Raw genomic sequence first — 15,826 nt, 5'->3', positions numbered from 1 at the left:
CACTGTGCAAATATTGTTTAAGCTGAGGGGAAGGTTAAGTAAATTGAAGTACAGTCACGTGATATAATTATTAAGCGCATGCAAAGCTTGCTGTTCATGGTCTACTTAGAATGGTGGGTATTAGCATGATTTTTGTTTTTGCAGATTTTAAACTATCAACATGACAACTGCCTTGCAAACTCCCTGAAAATTTAAGTCCATGGCTCTTGCACACAACTACAGTGGGCATTGTTCTTTTGTTACAAATATTTCCTGCAGTTCCAAGGGATTTTGAGTGTATGTTATCCACATCTCTTTCAGAGACACATTAACTTCATATTTAGAAAAGCCAATCAGTTCCTTAAGGAGAAGATATTATATTGAATTTAAGTTCATACATTCTCAGTTAATAATCTGTAGCAGTTAACATGGCAGCATCACTCTAGGGTGTTTTTAATGAGTAATGCACTGAATGCACTGACACCAGCATCGAGAGTGGATCATCCTCATAACCATGGCCTTCCGGTTTCTGTTGTCTTATTTGCTTTAATATTAAAAGTTCACTTACTTTGCACGGTGAAAGTAAAATCTAGGCAGTTTTAGGGAAATTCTTATTCATGTCTGTTTCTGGCTTTCTGCCGTCTTCAGTCAGGCTTCTGCGAGGGCAGGAACAGAAACAGCCAGTGACTTCATAAGCTTAAGTCAGCCCTCGGTGTCCAGTGCCTTTAAACACATTCAAAACAACATGACCTCGGTTATGTCTGGCCACTGAGTAGGAATAATTACCAACAATATTCAGTTTATGTGGAAAAAGAGACGCATCTGTTGCCTCCACCTCTCTGCAGGAAGCATATGAAGTCTCCTTCTCCCCTTCCTTCTCTGCTTCCTTCCTCCCTGTCCCCGGGGTATTCCATGATTCATCCTCATGAATTTTCCAAGCTCCTCAGTCTGAGAATATTGTTCCTAAGTAGTCTAGAACTTTGTATTTGGTGTGTGTTCTTAGGCAGTTCCTCTAACGAACCAGTTTTCCCTTTATCCCTTGGAAGAATTCTTCTATCCCTTGGAAGAATACTAGTAATACTAGTAAGAATACTAGTAAGATGTTAAGTAATCTTTGTTAAAGGCTAATAAAAAATTGTGGAAATAATCCTTCATCTAATGCATTACAGTTTCCAAGGTATCTTCATAGACCGGATCACATGTGATCCCTTCTACAACCCTGGGAGATCAACAGATTGGTTTTTACCCCCTCTTTTCAGGAGGAGAAACTTAGGCTCGAAGAGGTGAAGCATGGGGTAAGATTGATCAGCTAGGTGGTTAAGATGATGCTAAGACACGTCTCTTCTGAGACTTCATTTGTGATCCTTCTACCTTATCACGTGGTCAGTGTGAGCATTAGCTGGACTAGAACACTAGTCTGGACACTGAAAGAAATGACGAAGAGGTTACAGTGCCTCCCACGTGGGTACTGACACCACTGCAGATAGTTTGACCCCCAAGTAATGTGACTGATGAAGGAGTATGCGAGAACTTGTGCAAGTAATGGGTATCGTGCCCTTCAGAGTGCTGGCCCTGTGAAGTTTTACACTCATTCCACGAGCCTGCTGTTGCCTAAAATGGATTTTAAAATGCCTTTCCAAGCTTCTACATGCTTTAAAGTATATTTTGTCAAGACGCATCTTCATCTTCTTTGGAATGGATTTGAGCTTTAGCAATAGTCGAGTTACATAACTGGTGCCACTGGAGTGTAGAGCTCCAGTGGATTCTGCACCTGTATGGGCTGAAGCTGGGATTGTCCACTTACTGCTATGTCTCCAATATCTCGCACAGCTTGGATTGCAGTAGGCATTCAGGAGATGTTTGTGGAATGAACAGTTGAGCTTGGAGGGAAAGCAAGCTGGGTTACTCCAAACTAGTGTGTTCAGAACCACAGAGTAAGGGCATTGGTCATCCTATGTACTTGTCCGGAGGGAACTTTCAAAGAGGAATCCCCCAAAAGCATGCAGCAGTGACAACTCCACCAGAATAGTGAATAAATAATTGCATTGAAAGAAGGCCCCATTTATATGTTTAAGTACTGCATGTTTAGTTAAAAGTAAGACTGAAGTAAGTCAGAAAGGAGGGCTTCCCTGGTGGCTCAGCGGTAAAGAATCCACCCGCAGTGTAGGAGATGCTGGTTTGATTCCTGGGTTGGGAAGATCCCCTGGAGAAGGGAATGGCAACTCACTCCAGTATTCTTGCCTGGGAGATCTCATGGACAGAGGAGCCTGGTGGGCTGCAGTCCATGGGCTTGCAAAAGAGCTGGACATGACAGCAACTAAACAACAAGTCAGAAAGAGGAAAACAAATACCATATATTAATACTCAGTATTGCCTATGTATGGGATCTGGAAAAATTCTACTGATGAACCTATTTGCAAGGCTGAAATAGAGACACAGATGTAAAGAACAGACTTGTGGACATGGTGGGAAGGAACGGGGAGACGAATTGGGAGAGTAGTGTTGACATATATACGCTATCATGTGTAAAACAGACAGCCAGTGGGAAGCTGCTCTATAACACAGGAGCTCAGTTCTGTGCTCTGTGATGACCTAGAGGGGTGGGATGGGGGAGGGAGGGAGGCTCAAGAGGGAGGGGACTTATGTATCCATATAGCTGATTCACCCTGGAGAAGGAAATGACAACCCACTCCCGTATTCTTCTCTGGAAAATTCCATGGACTGAGGAGCTTGGCCGGCTACAGTCCAACAAAGAGTTGGACACGACTGAGTGACTAACACACAACACCTAGCTGATTCATGCTGTTGTACGACAGAAACCAACACAACATTGTAAAGCAATTATATTCGAATTAAAAAATTTTAAATCAGCCAATATAATGTAATTTTAATAATAGCCAATATTTATCAATACTTTCTTGGTGCTGGGCACTATTCTAAGCATTTTTCAGGTTTTTCCTTACTTGACAGAGAACCCCTTGGAATAGATAGTGCCATCATTCCTGTTTCACAATGAGGAAATAGACACAGTAAGGCTGAGTGGCCTGACCAACACCTACATGCAATAAGTAGCTGAGGCAGGACTTGAACTCAGGCAGTCAGATCCCAGAACATGTTGCTTTCCACTACTCTGCTCAACCACCTCTGACTGCTCACATGTCATATTCAATGATGTCATATACATATATTCAATGACATCATATACACATTCAGTGATGTCATATACATAAAGTATACTCTTATGAAGCTGTTAAATAAAGAGATGTGCTGAAACCAAACTGTTTCTGATAACAAGACCCTTTTAGGATTTTTTTTAAATGCAAGTAGCATTTCTTAAGCTCAGTTGGAAATTCTTAGGCCAAGATAAAAAGAGAGAAGGTGACTTTGCTCCAGGACTGGTACTGGTGTTCATTAGGAGTCCACCTAATGGAAGGTTGGGAAAGGGGAAGCCCTCAGATCAGAGGAAATAACCCACCCATCTGCTCTTTCCAGGGCTTCTATAAACGGACCCCGGACTATCTTCAGATTAGAGAATGGAAGAGGTTGGGCTGCTTTCCGGTCCCCATGGTCCACTCCACATTCCTAATTGACCTCAGGAAGGAAGCCTCTGACAAGCTGGTGTTCTATCCCCCGCACCAGGACTACACCTGGACCTTTGATGACATCATCGTCTTTGCCTTCTCCAGCAGGCAAGCAGGTACTGTTTGTATGCATGTTGTATTGCCACCATGGAGACAAATGACCAGCTCCTTTGTTTTGTGCATTTTATAATAAAACAGTCAAGTACTGAGGTAGTGTTAGAGGCACTCAGGTTTCTGCAGTAACTGTACCAGCACCCTCTGGGTTGCTGTCTCTATGAGCACCAATGACCAAAAGCCAGTGCTAGCCCCTACCCAAGAATCCACTCTCTCTTTAAAAAAAAAAATGTGGTGGTGGTGGTGGCCATAGGCAAGTGATTGGCTCTTGATGGTGCTATTGCATTCTCTGCTCGTTAAAGAAGTCCTTTTATTAATTAGAAAACTGTGACAGAGATCCAGAACTGCACTGGAAAGACCCAGGCTTTAAAAATGTTTATTTCTTCTCAAATAAATGAGCTAGTATAGTGACTGTGTTCCACAAAGTTTTCAGAGACCAAGGCTGCTTCTATATTGTTTCTCCCCTCTCTGTGAAGTATTAACCGCTTAATCATATGATCCAAGATGTCTCATCATTATGGATGTAATATTTCAGTCATCAACTGAAAACCAGAGAGGGGAGGGCACTCTGCTGTCCTTTAAGGGTACCATCTAGAAGTTGAACACATCACTACCTTGCTTAGCCCAGTAGCCAGCTTCAGTCATCAGACAACAGCTAGCTGTAAGGGAGGCTCAGAATATCGTCTTTATTCTGTGCTGTCTAGAGCCCCAGTTCTCTGTCTGTAAGAAGGAAAAGATAGATTTTGGGAGGCAGCTAGCTGTCTCTCCCACAGTCCTCATGAAAGGAAAAACAAAGCCATACTTAACTCTTTCATGAACCTTTGTAGACTTTTGAGGAAGACAAGTCAGTAGGAAAATAAGTTATTGTTCTTGTGTCACTTGCACAAGCAATCAGAGAGGATATAGTTCACTAAATCAGGTCAACACAAAGAGACATGATATCCTGAAAGCAAAGCTTTCTGAGGGTCATTCAAACCTTCCTGACAGAGGGCAGGTCCCATTATCAATGAGCCAGAAATGCGTGACTTAACCACTTGGAACTGTGAGTTTAGAAACCAGGACAATGGTGTACAAATTCATGTGGCCATACAGTCAAGGTGGATGGGATCATCTACAGACCACAGGTGATTGAGGCAGGTTGCTAGCAGGTGAGAATATTAATATAGATTCAAGTTACAGCTCACATCAGGCCATCCTGGAAGCCATAGGTGTCCCACTCATCAGTTGTAAATTTGGTAGAAATGAGAATATTTGGTGGAAATGTGGAATGCTGGCTTTTTTCCCCTTGCCTTCTAGAGCCATTTAGACTCTTTGGCCAGGTATAGACACTTTTTAGGACTGTGTCAGGGCAAAAGCAAGGTTCTTATCCTCATGTAGATTGGAGGTTTTTGTGAAAATCCTTATGTCAAGGTTAATGGTAACTGCTTCTTTCCACATGGCCTGCAATTGGCTCTGATTTCTCCAGGATGGAAGCAAACTCAAGGCCTTCCCAATCCTTCAACTTGTGCCAGTGCCTTGGCTTAAGAGCTTAAAATAAGGATGTTTCAAGAAAGTGAGCTATTAACAATTACAATAATGATCCGTGCCTAACAAAGGCCTCCTTGATAAACATTGCACAAGGCATTATTGTGACCCAGGCACTAAATTATTATGATATATCTTTTAAACCAAGAATTGGATTTGGAGCTGGAAGAATGACACCAGGCTGGATAGGAATTTTTCAGCTACGTCCCTTGCTTGGCCTGTTCACTTGGATTTCATGCTTTATTGGTCAGGTTCCCATGGGTCTACCCAGGACATTTGAAAGCAGGTGCAGAGGTGCAGAACTGTTGGGTGATTCAGGTGGGGAGAGGAGAGGCAGAAAAGCAAGGGGAGAGGATCAGTCCTCTAGGCTTTCCTGCTGTACCTAGCATTGGGTTAGGCTCTGTGACAGCTAGGGAAGTAAGATCTTTACATGTGGAAAAACAAGTAATAGTTATGAAGCAGTGAAAGCTGAGGGTCAGATCAGTGGTATAAACTGTGAACAGCGCAGGAGTCAAGACAGGAAAGAATGACTGTCATTTGGGAGAATGACAGAGATTTCCTGACAGTCATGTGGCTCTAAGGTAGCACTTTTAACCAGCTTGGAGTATTTTTAGATGAGATTTAAATGAGCCTCAAGTCCTGCACAGCTCATGAGGTGTTTCTGAGCTCTTTCCCTCTTATGTTCAAAGCAAAACACTTTCCTTCTCTCTTGAAAGAATAAGATGAAAGATATTCTTTTGTTCTCACTCTTATGAAGCTCCCCAGCTATGGATCATCCACTGGAGTATCATTTTGTAAATGTCCAGAAGGAAAGAGAAGGTCCACATGTCCCAGGCAGGACCATCTAACCACAAGCCTTGAACCTTAATCTCTCACCTCCGACTCCAGACATTGCCACACGTGGATGATGAATGAGAGGAGCAGTCCAAGGGTGCTGGAGTGTGGCTGCACATCCAGCCCAAGAAGAGAGCCCAGGGGTCATGGGCAAGTCTCTGTGGCTCCTATGAAGCCAGGGTCGGGAGTTCACCTCCCGCTGTGGCCAGTGAGCTGGGCTGTGTATCGTGGCCACAGTGACCATCTTTGGCGCCAGCCAGTCATCCACCGTATGTCTGCTGTGAGTCAGAGAGGCGAGATATGTGGGTGATGGGCAGGCAGAGCTGCTCCTGCACATCACGGGCAGTGAGCAAAAGGGCCTCCTGTGTGCAGGGATGGAAGTCCAGAGTTCTGGTTCTGAGACTGGTTCTGACTACTGGTTCTGCAACTCGGCTTCCAGACCCTGGGCATGTGGAGAAATACTTGGCATTGGCTTTTTAGGGACAGAGGTTTGGCATTAATGAGTTATGTGGTGACCTTGGGGAGAGCACAGGTTCTCAGACTGAGTTTCCATCACCAAGGATAAAGGTAGATAAATCAATCTTGCAACATTAACATACTATATGAGTGCAAGAAAATGTTTGCTACCTTCCTAAGAGAAGTATAGGCCTTCAATATGTAGTATCCCTCACCATTATTTTCCAGAGAGAAAATTGTTTGCCCCAGAAGTAACTTTCGCCTGAGAATACCAGATTCTTTTATAGATTTTATGTAATTATCAGCACATTTCCTTTTCAAATTTTTATATTCGTATCCAACTATCCAGGCACATAGTCTCATCAAGTTCAAATAGTCCCCCTTGGTTTATTATAAAATTAGCAGTCACCATCCTGTGCCATTTCCCCCTTTTAGAAGACCAACACTTTTCACTCTTTCAGATGGTGGTACAAGTGTAAGAGTCACATCTAGCTTTCTAAATAGCATGCTTATCATGAAGCTTCTGGGGTTTTTGGCTATGCTGCACAGCTTGTGGAATCTCAGTTGCCCTGACCAAGGATTGAACCCAGGCCCTCAGCAGTGAGATGAGACCCCAATGTCCTAACCACTGGACCACCAAGGAGCTCCTGTAATGCTACTTCTCGAATTTCTGTTTTTGCTTTAGGCCGTGCCTATTGACCCACTGGGCTTCCCAGGTGACACAGCGGTTAAAAAAAATTGCCTGCCAATGCAGGAGACACAGGAGACATGGGTTCAATCCCTGGGTCAGGAAGATCCCCGGAATAAGAAATGGAAACTCACTCCAGTATTCTTGCCTAGAAAATTCCACGGACAGAGGAGCCTGGCAGGCTCCAGTCCGGGGGGTCACAAAGAGCCAGACATGACTGGGCATGCGTGCAAATTGACTCTATTACTGAAGAGGGGTTAGTTCTGTCCCCTCCCTCTGCCCCCTCTGTGCAAAAGCATTCTTCCCATCACCCTGTCCTCTTTATATTATTACTATTTACTTTATTTTTGGGTGCGCTGGGTCTTTGTTGCTGCACTTGGGCTTTCTCTAGTTGCGGCGAGCTGGGGACTACTCTCCAGTTTCTGTGTGCCGACTTCTCATCTCCATGGCTTCTCTTGTTGTGGAGCTTGGGCTGTAGGGTGTGGGCTCAGTAGTTATGGCGCGTGGGATTAGTTGCCCCGTGGCATGCGGGATCTTCCTGGACTAGGGATTGAATTCATGTCCCCCGCATTGGCAGGGGGACTCTCAACCACTGGATCACCAGGGAAGTCTGGCCCCGCTCTCTTGATACTGTGTGGTACTGATAGAGCTATGGTCAGTGTTTTGGTTCTTATAATCATGGGAACCAAATTCCATTTATTGACTGTGGGTAGTTTTCCTTTCATATCTGACTTAACAATTGCCTTTTTTATTTGCTTAGTTTTATTATTGCTAATATAACCCAGAGCTAATCCCTAATTGTCTAGAACTCCTCTGAGAGTGGTCAGATTTCAGCAGACATTCTTTGTGTGTGTGTATGAAGATTCTCCTGGAGCTCCCTAATGTTCCCCAATCTGAGAGGAGCCACAGTCGTGGACCTGTGACTCTCTCGTCTTCTCTTATTGGTTCTCCTGTTCACTATGTCCTGAGTCATCATCATCATCTTCTTTTTTTTTATAATCCTTCTCCTTCCTCCCCCTACTCCTCTTTCTTCTCCTTCTTCCATATCATACAGCCACTGTCTGAGGAAGTGTGATGGCAAGTAAATATCTATGACCTTGCGTGTCTGAAACTGCCTGTCTTGTCTCCTCACACTTGATGGATAGCTTGGCTAGGTCCCATCTCTCCTTTATAACCAAAGCTTTGGAAAGTTGAATGGTAAAATTATTTCCCTAATTAGGGTCGAGAGGCAACCTAAACATTAAATCATTTCCCTCCTGTTTCCTGAATTCATCACAACTTTGCAAGTGGGTCCATTTGAGTTTGAAGTTTCTCAGAAGCATTCATGTCAGCAAACAGTAGCACTAGTGAGTTCTCCTGATGAAAGCAAGAGAAGTGACAGGGCTTACTGGTCCAGCCTTGATGGGAACCAGGTTCAGTCATGGGGAGGAGAAAAACTCTTTTCTTTTTTTGTTCTTCCTTGCTAATGCTATCAGACAGCCTCACCTGATTTGACGGGTCATGTAGCTGACTGGAGGAAATGTCATCTGCACAAAACAGAGAAGTCTCTATGCAGGTAATTCTCTGTCTGGAAAGTATAGGTGATTATAGAAATTAACAAATCAGAAGCTTGGACACATGGACCAGAGCTTGGCAGGTTCATACTTAAGCAAGCTTTTCATTTGTCAGGACAGTCAGTTGCTGGATCTCTCTGAGGCCCTTTTGATTCCAGTATCCCCAGCTCCCTGGTTGAACCAAGATTCTGTATAACTCTTGGAGTTAGCCAGCTGGGGCAGTGAAGACAGGTGTTGAAAACAAGAGGGCTGTGCCATGACCTGGTATTGTCATACTACAGGTTCTTACCAGGTCTTGAAATGCAGGCTTCCTTTTGTCCTTTTCTGACTCTTTTATAGAAGTTTCATGTCTGTTGGTCAACTCCAAGTCCATGTGGGCTAAGAGGAGAAATCAAGCCATGGAGACTCATGGAAAATTTTAAGTGTCCTTTGTTTTTTATTTTTTGTTCTGCATATGCCTAGAGTTAGCTTTAATAATCTGTCAGCCTTATGGGATTTTCCTGTTTGCTTTCATATCAAATGTGGCTTTTATTCCTCGTCTTCTCTTTATTTCCTGTGGATGGATTACAGTGTTCCATTCTGTTCTCTGGGACAGGAATTCCTTGCCTCCTTTTTGATCCCTTTGTGTCTTTAGTGTTCCTTCCAGGCCATGAGGATGCTTTCTCTTCAGAGAGAAAAAATCAATTTCCTCTGAGCTGAAGAGTGGCCCAGGTTTTTTATTTTGCCTCCAATACTGTGTTATACTTTCTTAATAAAGGAGCATTTTTGAGGTCTGCATACCCTGCCCGAAACAACTACTTGTTCAATTTCAGTGCCAAACAGTCTGGTCTCCTTTTCCTTAATGGTCATTGTAGAATGAAGATGTGTATTTTCTTTTTTTAATTTTATTTATTTGTTTATTTTTGGCTTTGCTGGATATTCATTGCTGTTGAGGCTTTTCTCTAGTCGTGGTGAGCGGGATCTACTCTTCTTCGCAGTGTGTGGGCTTCTCATTGTGGTGGCTTCTCTGGTCGCAGAGCACAGGCCTAGCTGAAGCACGTGGGCTTCAGTAGTTGCAGCACTCGGGCTCTAGGGTGTGGACTCAGTAGTTGGGGTGCACAGATTTAGTTGTTCCGTGACGTGTAGGATCTTCCCCACCCAGGGATCCAACCCGTGTCTCCTGCACTGGCAGGTGGTGGATTCTTTCCCCCTGAGCCACCAGGGAAGCCCCAGATGTGTGTCTTCTGATTGGCCGCTTTTGTCCCTCTCTTGTGTCCTCAGGCATCCAGATGTACCTCTGCAACAGAGAGCACTACGGCTACCTGCCCATCCCCCTGAAGCCCCATCAGACCCTGGAGGAGGACATCGAGAACCTCATCCACGTGCAGATAGAAGCAATGAGTGAGTGACCCGGGGCCTGGTGGTAGCCACGGCTTGTGTTCTGTTGCCCCCATGTCCATATCAGCCGCATCTCTGCTCTCCCAGGACTGGACTCTCATAGTCTGCCTTGGTTGAAACATAGCTGTTCATTTGTCCATTCATTTCAAACTTCTCCTTATGTGAAATACAAATATGGAAATGTGTCTTTGCTCCCAGGGAACTTTGCCCCCTGGGAGCTTCCCATCTAGGTGGAGAGCTGGGTATACAGTAAATCCATTTCATACCATGTTATAATGGCTATCATGGTGTTTTGTGGTATGGATTTAAACTCTGATTTTGCTGCTTTCTATGTATATGACTTTAGGCAAGTAATCTAACCTCCTTAGCTGTGAAATGAAGATAAAACATCTGGGATTTGGGGCCCAATTCCCCATGATATATATAAAAAGTATACTAACAAAAACAGTAATTACAACTTCAACTTAATAATAGCTTATGATGTAGCAGAGATCATGCTAAACATTTTTTGTACTTTGTCTCATTAATCCTTATAATAACTCAATGAAAAAGGTTTTATTATCCTCCTATTAAAGATGAAAAAATTGGGATGTAGCACATGTAAGTATCTTATTCTAGATCATTCTGCTAAATAAATGACAGATTGGGATTTGAACCAATAGTGCTATCTCTAAAACTCAGGTTCTTAAACACTGTATCATATTGCCTCTGAGTCTGGCATGATGTCAGAACTGGTAAATGCTTGATAACGAGGGTCTACACTAATTATTATGTATAATGTGCAGTGGTGTTTAAAGGAGAAAGTAACAAATATACTCTGCCTGGGGGAGGATCTTGGAATTAGTTATGCAGAGGAGGGAACATTTGCATTGAATCTTCACGCAGTAGCTGGGAAACTCTGTTATTCATCACTAGCGTGTAGGATGTGGGTATGTGGGCAGTGGGTGTGACTGGGAGGCACAGTGGAAAGCAGGGCTGGAAGGTGGGCAGGAGCTCAGTTAGAAAGACCTCTAACGTATAAGAAGGTGTCTGGACTTTTCCTGAAGGGAAGGGAGCTTTTAAAGAGATTTTAGCAGTGAAATGTCAGGTTAAAATCTGAATTTAGAAAGGTCACTCTCTTGGTAAGAGAAGTATAGCTGCAGCCTAGGGCACTGGATGCTGGACTCGGGTCAGAGTGAAGAGACCATTTTGGATGTTACATGGTACACTAGGCAGAAGGTGGTGAGGATCTGAGCTCAGGCAGGAGCAGTGAGAGTACAGATGAACCTTATGACATAGACTTGAAAAGACTTAGCCAAAGGTTTGTGGATGAGCAGAAGAGGGACCGAGGGAAACTTCTAAGTTCTGACTTGAGTGTCTGGAATGACTGTAGGAGTGTTAAACACATGTAGATTTAAGAAGACATATACAAAGAAAAAGCATGAGTTCATTTTAAAACCTTGAGTGGCCTGTGAATATGTTTGCCGCTCCTCACTCCCAGGCAATAAATTCATTGTTTCATGTTAGTCTCAAGACATAACCCATCCCCTGCTGCCTAGGAGGTACCCAGCAAATCTTTGTTGAATAAATGAATAAACTGCCCAGTGGATAGATGGAGAGATGAATCTGACACTTAAGTTCTATCAAGTCTAAAGATGTTAAGTTGGGATTCATCAACATGACAATGTGATATCATAGAATTTTAGGAAAACAGGAACATGAGATATAGAAGGAAGTTCAACTGAGATAAGGACTGAAAAAGAGTCCAATGAGTTTTTTCAGCTAATTTCCATAAAAAGGATGGTTTCAGAAAAGGCTGGCTCAGAATTTAAAGTGTTTGAGAAGTAATTAAAAATCAAGGACACAGAGAAGAACAGAAATGTTTAAGAAACATAGTTAGGACCAGAAAGTAAGAAGGACAATAATAATTATAAAGATTCATCAGAAGATCCCTTTAAATAGCAAGGTCTCCTACTGTATTTACACAGGACTATGTTTGCAAAACATCAGTCAGCCCAGTCTAGCAGGGTCACATTGGTGGTAATGAGCAAAGCCTGACCATAGACTATACTTGGGATGGGGAGCAAAGCACCCCCACATTACAGCCTTTGCTGCTGATGCACATGATCATTTGCAAGCCATTTGGTCTTTCCTAGTCTCAATATCCCTGAGTTTTCAAAAAGAAAGAGCTCACTACTATTTTCTATAAGTACAGAGAGTAATAGAGATAATGTGGGGGGGGGGGGGGCGGGGAACCAGTATTTGTAGGGGGAATGAGATTTGAATCATCAGTTGGTTCACTGGCATAGTATTTCTAGAACCAGCTTTAGGAATTTCTTTTGTGAATTTCTTTAATTTCAGTATGCCTGCCTCTCCTCTGTGTTCTAGACCCAGAGGCCAAGGGCAGTATCTTATTGCCTTCTATCTCAAAAACCTAGCACAGTCCTTGATATATAATTGGTAACAGACAAATATTTGCTGAATGCATGACCAGACAATGAAACTATGAGCAAATGAAAAAAACCTGTGTCGCAAAGAGCTCTGAACATGAAGTTAGACTCACAGACTTGAACTCAGGCTCTGTCATGTAGGCAGAAAGAACAACCTCTAAAAGCTTTAGTTCCTTTGTCTGTGGAGTAAGGATAAGAACACTGACTTTGCTGGGTTGAGAGGAGCACATAAAAGAATAGACATCAACTCCATAAGACTGAGAATGTTCCTGTTATTAGGACTCCATTCAATGGTTGGTGATGTGTCTTCCCTTATCAGCCCCATTGTATGACTATCAGTCTTGACTCCAAGTAGATATCAACTCAGAGAGGCTGGCCAGAGCCCTCTCTTCTTTTCCTCCACAGCAGGAGTCGCCAGCCTCCAGGATCTAATGCCCAATGATCTGCAGTGGAGCTGACATAATAGTAATAGAAATAAAGTGCACAATCAATGTAATGTTCTTGAATCATCCTTAAACCATCCCCTTGCTCTGGTCCCTGGAATCTGTCCTCGACCCTCTCTAGACCATGCAAGCCTTGTGGCCACAGTAAGGGATTCAGATTTTATTCTAAGAGTAATAGGATTCCATGTGGATGGGGGAGGGAGAGTGACATGAAGTGTTTTATGTATTTAGATAGATCATTCATGCTGTGGTGTGGATACTGGCATGTAAAGGGACCAGTACATCTCTCCTGGTGAGAAATGATGGTGGTTGGAATGCAAACTGTAGCTGGGAGGTGATGACAAGCAGGTGGATTTAGGACATATTTTGAGGGTAGAGCCAACAGGACTTACAGAGACCTGGATGCAGCCCATGAAGGAAAGAAAGGAATCAAAGATGACTCCAGGAGTTTGGCCTAGTGTATCATTTAATGAAATCAGAGAGGCTTTATGGGGAAAGACTTGGAAGGGAAGTTGTGGCCATGTAAGCTTAAGATATATATTAGACATCTGAATGGAGAGATTAGGAGACATTTGAATAAGTGAGTCTAGACTTCAGGGAAGAGAATCCAGTTGGAAACAGACACTTGAGAGTTATCAGCATTAAAAAGATATTCAAAGCCGTGGAACAGTGTGAACTTGCTTGGCTAGAGAGCATAGAAAAAGAGGACAGGGTGGAGGACAAATCCCTGGGGGAGACAAACAGCCAGAAAGCTGGAAGAAGAAATTGAGAAGTGTTCCAAGAAGGAACCAGCTGCGTTTGAGAAGTCAAGTAGAATGAGGATAGGGAGCTGATCACTGGTTCTCTGAAGATAGAGATCTGTGATGACCTTGATAAGAACTACTTCAGTGCAGTGATGAGGACAAAAGTCATTAGAGTGGGCTGAAGAGAGAGCCCTGGGGAGATGAGAAAGTGCACTCTTGTTGGCATGGAAGATGGAGAAATAGGGTAGTGTCTGTAAGAGAGTGAAAAATCAAGGGAGAGGCTGTCTCGTTTCATTGTGTTTTGTCTTTTAAGTTTTTTTTTTTTTAAGATCAGATTTTAACTCGTTTGTATGCTAATGAGGAAAGTCCAAAACATAGGGAGAATTTAATGATGCAGAAAAGAAGATAATTTAAAGCCCTTGAGAAAACAAGTTCTAGATAGAACAGGGATGCTGTAGCAGACGGAAAGGCAGGGTATGTAGGCAGAGAGGCAGCTGGGTTTGGAGACTTGATGTGGAAGGGAAAGATGGGTCTAACTGGGCTTTAAACATTTTATCCATTATATATGTGATCCAGTCATCAGCTCAAGAGAGATGTTGAAGATTTCAGGAGAGAGGACAAGGCATAAGATAGACCTCTCAGAGAGTGGGAAACTAAGTTTACTGTGGAAGCATAATTGCATCATTTGGCAGTATCAAGTGCCAATTTGACATCTGTGGTTGTAATTTTGAAGTCACTCAGTCAACACAACAGTGTGAATTTCTCTCTTCAGTGTTCTTGGTGGGAAGAGGACAGTTGGGTTTAATCAGGATTGGAATTTTATCAAGCAAGATCAGTGGAAGAGAATGAAGGGTCCTTCCAAGGGATGGTTAGAGCTGTAGACCATGAAATCTAGGTTGGGTACTGATGGGAGTGAGAACAAGAAGGGTGTGATGGATGCGAACAATGTAGTGGGTCACTGGAAGAATGATCGTTGGTGCTGGATTATTGGTTGTTGGATCACCATGGTGATGCTGTTTCTAAGAGTGGTGGTGGGGTAGTAAGACTGTGAGCCGGTGGCTGAGGGAGCATGAAGAGGAGGTACAGAGCACTGCAACAGGCTTCAAAGAAGCTGGGGTTTTTGAAGAATGAAAGAGAAACAGGTTGGAGTGAGTTGCAGGACATGAGGAAAATCAGTTTTCACACCAACCACTGAAAGGGAGGCAGTGACCTCAAAGGAAAGCCGTCTTGGCCTAAACAAAAAGGCAAAGAGATGTTCAGAAAAAGTGAAGGGACTGAAGATATCAGGGAGTTTATGAATTTCAGACTGGAGTTTCTAGAGATCAGAGTAGAAGAGTTTGGACTGGGTGGAGATAGTGTATAAAAACAACAGCTAACACTTCGAAAAGCACGGTGACCATCACTGTCATGTATTTGCTCATTTAGTACAGTAACAGCTGGATAGAAAATTGAGGGATGGATGACCAGAGGCTCGATCTTGTCAAGGTGATAGTAGAAAATGGGTTGTGAGGCATGAGGAGATTGGTTGTACAAATCAGCATGAGGCAATGGGCTATCTCAGGTGCCTCTTCTCAGTAATGACATTTTGAGGCAACAGAATGTCATGTAAAGACGGTTTAAAATATTGCATCTGGAGTCAAAAGATCTAAAATCTGAGTTCCGGCTCTGCCAGTCACTCACTATTTGAACTCGGGAAAGATTCTGTCTGGGAGTCCTGGTCTCAGTTTTCACATCTGTAAAGACAGAGAGAACAAGCATGGATGCTCAATTGCTCAGTTGTGTCTGACCCTTTATGACCCCATGGACTGCAACCCACCAGGCTCCTCTGTCCATGGGATTTTCCAGGCAAGAATACTGGAGTAGGTTGCCATGCCTTCCTCCAGAGGATCTTCCCTACCCTGGGATCAAACCTGAGTCTCCTACATCTCCTTCATTTTTGGCAGGTGGGTTCTTTACCACTAGCCATTGGGAAGCTCCAAACAGCACACCATGCCCCCCAATAAAAGTGAAAATGAAATGAAATGGTGACTAGGAAATCACTTGTGTGTGTTAGTCACTTCAGTCATGTCCAACTCTTTGCGACCCCATGGACTGTAGCCCACCAG

The 15,826-nt window shown here is 43.4% G+C and overlaps 1 protein-coding gene across 1 annotated transcript in view; it reads left to right on the top strand.

Annotated features, from left to right (window-relative positions):
• COLGALT2 (collagen beta(1-O)galactosyltransferase 2) overlaps positions 1-15,826 on the top strand; it is a 115,142-nt gene that overhangs the window by 75,652 nt on the left and 23,664 nt on the right. The window contains exons 5-6 of the mRNA XM_061161270.1: positions 3,472-3,676; positions 9,990-10,109. Coding sequence (XP_061017253.1) covers positions 3,472-3,676; positions 9,990-10,109 — 325 coding nt within the window. The remainder of the gene's footprint in view (positions 1-3,471; positions 3,677-9,989; positions 10,110-15,826) is intronic.

This window comes from Dama dama, chromosome 14 (genome assembly GCF_033118175.1).
Source record: "Dama dama isolate Ldn47 chromosome 14, ASM3311817v1, whole genome shotgun sequence".
In the NCBI taxonomy this organism is placed as follows: domain Eukaryota; kingdom Metazoa; phylum Chordata; class Mammalia; order Artiodactyla; family Cervidae; genus Dama; species Dama dama.
This window is presented reverse-complemented; position numbering and strand designations above follow the sequence as displayed.